Below are 6,939 nucleotides of genomic sequence, written 5' to 3' on the forward strand. Positions count from 1 at the left end.
GCTCGCTCCCTCTCTCGCTCGCTTCCACTCTCTCGCTCGCTCGCTCTCTCTCTCTAGCTCGCTCGCTCCCTCTCTCTCTAGCTCGCTCGCTCCCTCTCTTCTCTAGCTCGCTCGCTCCCTTCTCGCTCTCTCGCTCTCTCGCTCTCTCTCTCTTCGCTCCCTCTCCTCTCTCGCTCGCTCTCTCTCGCCCGCTCCCTCTCTCGCTTCGCTCCCTCTCTCGCTCGCTCCCTCTCTCTCGCTCTCTGCCTCCCTCTCTCTCGCTCTCCTCGCTCTCGCTCCCTCTCTCGCTCGCTCGCCTCTCTCTCTAGCTCGCCGCTCCCTCTCTCTCTCGCTCCCTCTCCTCTGTCGCTCCCACTCTCGCTCCCTCCTCTCTCTCTGCTCGCTTCCCTCTCTCGCTCCTCCTCGCTACTCTCGCTCCGCTCGCTGCTCTCTCGTCTCTCGCTCCGCTCGCTCTCGCTCCCTCTCCTCTCTCTGCTCTCGCTCTCTCTCTCGCTCGCTCCCTCTCGCTCTCTGCTCGCCTCCTCTCGCTCTCTCTCGCCGCTCCCTTCGTCTCTACTCTCTGCTCCTCTCGCTCTCTGCCGCTCCCTCTCTCTCGCTCCCTCTCCCTCGCCGCTCGCTCCCTCTCTCGCTCGCTCTCTCCCTCTCTCGCTCGCTCGCCTCTCTCCTCTCTCGCTCGCTCCTCTCCTCGCTCGCCTCTCGCTCTCGCTCGCTCCTCTCCTCGCTGCCTCTCGCTCCCTCTCGCTCGCTCGCTCCCTCTCTCTCGCTCTCGCTCGCTCCCTCTCCTCGTCGCTCCCTCTCCTCGTCGCTCCCTCTCTCTTCGCTGCTCCCTCTCTCTAGCTCTCGCTCCTCACTCTCTCTCGCTCGCTCCCTCTCGCTCCCTCCGCTCCCTCTCCCGCTCGCTCGCTCGCTCCCTCTCTCTCGCTCGCTTCCTCTCTCGCTCCCCTTCCTCGTCTTCCTTCGCTGCTTCGCTTCCGCTGCTCCTTTCGCTCTCGCTCGCTCCTTCGCTTCTTCGCTTCGCTTCCTCTCGCTCTCTGCGCTTCTCCCTTCGCTTCTTCTCGTCTCGCTCTTCGCTCGCTTCCTCTCTGCTCGCTTTCGCTTCTCTCTTGTCTCTCTCGCTGCTTCCCTCGCCTTCGCTCGCTCCCTCTCGCTCGCTTCTCTCCTTCTCGCTCGCGCTTCCCTCGCTTCTCCGTCTCTCCGCTCGCTCGTCTTTCCTCGTCGCTTCGCTCCCTCTCCTTCTCGCTTCGTCGCTCTCCCTTCTCTAGCTCGCTCGCCTCACTCTCTAGCTCGCTCGCTCCCCACTCTCTCTAGCTCGCTCGGCTCCCACTCTCTCTCTAGCTCGCTCGCTTCCTCTCTCGCTGCTCTCACTCCTCTCTCTCGCTCCCTCTCTCTACGCTCCGCTCGCTCCCTACTCTCTCTAGCTCGCCGCTCCCACTCTCTCTAGCTCGCTCGCCCCACTCTCTACTAGCTCACCGCTCCCATCTTCACTCTCTAGCTCGAACGCTCCCACTCTCTAGCTCGACCAGCTCCCACTCTCTCTAGCTCGCTCGCTACCCACTCTCTCTAGCTCGCCCCGCTCCCTGCTCGCTCTGGCTCGCTCTCTCTAGCTCTGTCCCTCTCGTCTAAGCTCGCCCTCTCCCTCTCTCTGGCTCTCTCTCTCTGGCTCTCTATCTATGCTCGCCTCTTCTCTGGCTCGCCGTCGCTCCCTCTCTCTCTGGCTCGCTCCGCTCGTCTCTCTCTCTCGCTCTGGCTCGCTGGCTCGTCTCTCTGGCTCTCTGGCTCTCTCTGGCTCGCTCTGCTCTCTCTGGCTCGCTCGCTCTCTCTCTCTGGCTCGCTCTCTCTGGCTCGCTCTCTCTGGCTCGCTCGCTCTCTCTGGCTCGCTCTCTCTCTGGCTCGCTCCCTCCTGGCTCGCTCTCTCTGGCTTCTGCTCTCTCTGGCTCGCTCTCTCTCTCTGGCTCGCTCTCTCTCTGGCTCGCTCTCTCTCTGGCTCGCTCTCTCTCTGGCTCGCTCTCTCTCTGGCTCGCTCTCTCTCTGGCTCGCTCTCTCTCTGGCTCGCTCTCTCGCTCGCTCGCTCTCTGGCTCGCTCGCTCTCTCTGGCTCGCTCGCTCTCTCTGGCTCGCTCGCTCTCTCTGGCTCGCTCTCTCTCTCTGGCTCGCTCTGCTCGCTCGTCTCTCTCTGGCTCTCGCTCTCTCTCTCTCTGGCTCGATCGCTCGCTCGCTCTGGCTCGCTCGCTCCTCTGGCACGCTCGCACTCTCTGGCTCGCCGCTCTCTGGCTCGCCGCTCTCTCTGGCTCGCTCTCTGGCTCGCTCTCTCTGGCTCTGCTCTCTCGCTCGCTCTCTCTGGCTCGCTCGCTCTCTCTGGCTCGCTCGCTCTCTCTGGCTCGCTCGTCTCTCTGGCTCGCTCGCTCTCTCTCTGGCTCGCTCGCTCTCTGGCTCGCTCGCTCTCTGGCTGCTCTCTGGCTCGCTCGCTCTCTCTGGCTCGCTCGCTCTCTCTGGCTCGCTCGCTCTCGGCTCGCTCTCTGGCTCGCTCGCTCTCTCTCTCGGCTCGCTCGCTCGCTCTCTCTCGGCTCGCTCGCTCGCTCTCTGGCTCGCCTCTCTCTCTGGCTCGCTCGCCGCTCGCTCTGGCTCGCTCGCGCTCTCTGCACGTCGCACTCCTGGCTCGCTCGCTCTCTCGGCTCGCCGCTCTCTCTGGCTCGCTCGCTCTCTCTGGCTCCGCCGCTCTCTCTGGCTCGCCCGCTCGCTCTCTCTGGCTCGCTCGACGCTCGCTCTCTCTGGCTCGCTCGCCGCTCGCTCTCTCTGGCTCGCTCGCTCGCTCTGGCTCTCTCTGGCTCGCTCGCTCTGGCTCGCTTCGCTCGCTCTCTGGCTTGGCTAGCCCGCTCGTCTCTCTGGCTAGCCCGCTCGCTCTCTCTGGCTAGCCCGCTCGCTCCCTCTGGCTAGCCCGCTCGCTCCTCTCTGGCTCAGCCCGCTCCGCTCCCTCTCTCTCTGGCTAGCCCGCTCGCTCCTCTCTCTCTGGCCAGCTCGCTCGCTCCCTCTCTCTGGCTAGCCCGCTCGCTCCCTCTCTCTCTGGCTAGCCCGTTCGCTCCCCTCTCTCTGGCTAGCCCGCTCGCTCTCTCTCTCTGGCTAGCCCGTTCGCTCGCTCCCTCTCTCTCTGGCTAGCTAGCTCGCTCGCTCCCTCTCTCTCTGGCTAGCTCGCTCGCTCCTCTCTCTCTAGCTAGCTCGCTCGTTCCTCTCTCTCTAGCTCGCTCGCTCGCTCCTCTCTCTCTAGCTAGCTCGCCCGCTCGCTCCCTCTCTCTCTAGCTAGCTCGCTCGCTCGCTCCTCTCTCTCTAGCTAGCTCGCTCGCTCGCTCTCCTCTCTCTCTAGCTAGCTCTCTCGCTCGCTCCCCTCTCTCTCTAGCTCGCTCCCTCTCTCTCTAGCTCGCTCACTCTCTCTCTAGCTCGCTCGCTCCCTCTCTCTCTAGCTCGCTCGCTCCCTCTCTCTCTCTAGCTAGCTCGCTCCCTCTCTCTCTAGCTCGCTCGCTCCCTCTCTCTAGCTCGCTCGCTCCCTCTCTCTCTCTCTCCGGCTCGCTCGCCCGCTCGCTCTCTCTCTCTCCGGCTCGCTAATTGTAAATGAGAAACCGTTTAGATAACTATTCACACCCCTGAGTCAATACTTTGTAGAAACACCTTTGGCAGCGATTTTAGCTGTGAGTCTTTCTGGATAAATCTAAGAGCTTTCCACACCTGGATTGTGGAACATTTGCTTATTTATTATTTTCAAAATTCTTCAAGCTCTGTCAAATTGCTTGTTGATCATTGCTAGACAACTGTTTTCAACTGTTTTTCACGATCCCCAGCATGCCCATGACATGATCAAATCAAATGTTAGTCTCCACCTGTTTATGAAGCATGTGACAAACATTGAAATGCTTACTTCCCAACCGAATACAAACAAATACTATAAAAAGATGTCAGAAAACAAATAGTAACACAAGGAATACACGCACAATGATAGCTTGGCTTTGGAAATGGAGTACTAGTACGGCGTCTATGTGCAGGGCTACTAGTACGAGTCTATGCAGGGCTACTAGTACGGCGTCTACGCAGGGCTACTAGTACGGCGTCTATGTGCAGGGCTACTAGTACGGCGTCTATGTGCAGGGCTACTAGCACGGCGTCTATGTGCAGGGCTACTAGTACGGCGTCTATGTGCAGGGCTACTAGTACGGCGTCTATGTGCAGGGCTACTAGTACGGCGTCTATGTGCAGGGCTACTAGCACGGCGTCTATGTGCAGGGCTACTAGTACGGCGTCTATGTGCAGGGCTACTAGTACGGCGTCTATGTGCAGGGCTACTAGTACGGCGTCTATGTGCAGGGCTACTAGTACGGCGTCTATGTGCAGGGCTACTAGTAATGGCGTCTATGTGCAGGGCTACTAGTACGACGTCTATGTGCGGGAGCTACTAGTACGGCGTCTATGTGCAGGGCTACTAGCACGGACCACGTGCAGGGCTATGCAGCACGGCGCTACTAGCACGGCGTCTATGTGCAGGGCTACTAGCACGGCGTCTATGTGCAGGGCTACTAGCACGGCGTCTATGTGCAGGGCTACTAGCACGGCGTCTATGTGCAGGGCCACTAGCACGGCGTCTATGTGCAGGGCTACTAGCACGCGCGTCTGATGTGCAGGGCTACTAGCACGGCGTCTATGTGCAGGGACTACTAGCACGCGCGTCTATGTGCAGGGCTACTAGCACGGCGTCTATGTGCAGGGCTACTAGCACGGCGTCTATGTGCAGGGCTACTAGCACGGCGTCTATGTGCAGGGCTACTAGCACGGCGTCTATGTGCAGGGCTACTTAGCACGGCGTCTATGTGCAGGGCTACTAGCACGGCGTCTATGTGCAGGGCTACTAGCACGGCGTCTATGTGCAGGGCTACTAGCACGCGTCTATGTGCAGGGCTACTATGTGCAGGGCTAGTCTATGTGCAGGGCTACTAGCACGTGAGTCTATGTGCAGGGGCTACTATGTGCAGGGCTACCAGCACGCGTCTATGTGCAGGGCTACTAGCACGGCAGGGTTCTATGTGCAGGGCTACTAGCACGGCAGCCTATGTGCAGGGCTACTAGCACGGCGTCTGTGTGCAGGGCTACTAGCACGGCGTCTATGTGCAGGGCTAAGAGGAAATTGAGGTAGATGCCTACATCAAATTTTATTTGTCATATTTGTAATTTGTACTACATCTGAGTAGATGTTTATTTCAGGTGTAGCAAAAATGCTTGGTTCTAGCGCCAACAGTGTGTAATACGTAACATATTTCACAAACCATACACACACATCTAAAGGAATGGAATTAAGAATATAAATATTTGGGCAAGCAATGTCAGAGCGGCATAGACTAAGATACAGTATACATGAGATGAGTAATGCAAACGTTATTAGTGGCCAGTGATGATTTCAAGTCTATTTAATACATTTAAAAAATGTAACCTTTATTTAACTAGGCAAGTCAGTTAATAACAAGTTCTTATTTACAATGACGGCCTACCGTGGAGCAGTGGGGCAGAACTACAGATCTTTACCTTGTCAGCTCGAGGATTGATCCCGCAACCTTTTATTTACTGGGCCAACGCCTAACCACAAGGCTGCCTGCTGCCTTTTGTGACTCAGCAAAAAAAAGATGTCCCCTCACTGTCAACTGTGTTTATTATAAGCAAACGTAATGTGTAAATATTTGTATGAACATAAGATTCAACAACTGAGAAATAAACTGAACAAGTTCCACAGACACGTGACTAACAAAATGGAATAATGTGTCCCTGAACAAAGGGGGGTGTAAAAATCAAAGTAACCGTCAGTATCTGGCCACCAGCTGCATTAAGTACTGCAGTGCATCTCCTCATGGACTGCACCAGTTTTGCCAGTTCTTGCTGTGAGATGTTACCCCACTCATCCACCAAGTTCCTGACATTTTTTGGGGAATGGCCCTAGCCTTCACCCTCTAATCCAACAGGTCCCAGATGTGCTCAATGCCATGGCTCTTCGCTGGCCATAGCAGAACACTGACATTCCTGTCTTGCAGGAAATCACGCACAGAACAAGGAGTATGGCTGGTGGGATTGTCATGCTGAGGGTCCTGTCAGGATGAGCCTGCAGGTGGAAGGGTACCACATGAGGGAGGAGGATGTCTTCCTGTAACGCACACCGTTGAGATTGCCTGCAATGGCAACAAGCTCAGTCCGATGATGCTGTGACACACTTCCCAGACCATGACAGACCCTCCACCTCCAAATCGATCCAGACTACAGGCCTCGGTGTATCGAATCCGACCATCATCCCTGGTGAGACAAACCGCAACCTCCGTCAGTGAAGAGCACTTTTGTCTGTCTGGTCCAGCGAACGTGGGTTTGTACCCATAGGTAACATTGTTGCCGGTGATGTCTGCTGAGGACCAGCCTTACACCAGGCCTACAAGTCCTCAGTCAAGTCTCTCAGTCTATTGCAGACAGTCTGAGCACTGATGGAGGGATTGTGCATTCCCTGGTGTAATCTGGGCAGTTGTTGCCATCCTGTACCTGTCCTGCAGGTGTGATGTACCTGTAAGGTCACAGTTATGAAACCTGACCGTTCCACAGGCGCTTCTTCATGAATTGTTTTATAGTTCATTGAACATGCATGGGAAACGGTGTTTAAACACTTTACAATGAAGATCTGTGAAGTTATTTGATTTTTGCAAATTATCTTTGGAAGACAGGGTCCTGAAAAAGGGTTGTTTCTTTTTTTGCTGTGTTTAGTAGGGCAGCATTCTCTCTGTGCTAGTGATGGCTATTTTTAACCTTTCTGGCGCAGGCTTGCCGCTAGCAACCCACCTTGACAACATCCGGTGAAAGAGCGCCAAAATCAAAATACAGAAATAGTCATAAACATTCATAAAAAATACAAGGGTTATACATCGGCTTAAAG

The 6,939-nt window shown here is 56.5% G+C and overlaps 1 protein-coding gene across 1 annotated transcript; it reads right to left on the reverse strand.

The window, feature by feature from the left end:
• Positions 1-922: 922 nt before the first annotated feature.
• Positions 923-2,169, reverse strand: LOC135536668 (putative uncharacterized protein DDB_G0271982; the record flags this gene model as incomplete). The annotated part of the gene is made up of 3 exons (XM_064962923.1): positions 923-1,115; positions 1,153-1,258; positions 2,118-2,169. Coding segments are annotated over 3 exons (351 nt in total), but the record flags the coding sequence as incomplete, so codon positions are not given.
• Positions 2,170-6,939: the final 4,770 nt, after the last annotated feature.

Source organism: Oncorhynchus masou, unplaced genomic scaffold (genome assembly GCF_036934945.1).
Source record: "Oncorhynchus masou masou isolate Uvic2021 unplaced genomic scaffold, UVic_Omas_1.1 unplaced_scaffold_6480, whole genome shotgun sequence".
NCBI lineage: Eukaryota > Metazoa > Chordata > Actinopteri > Salmoniformes > Salmonidae > Oncorhynchus > Oncorhynchus masou.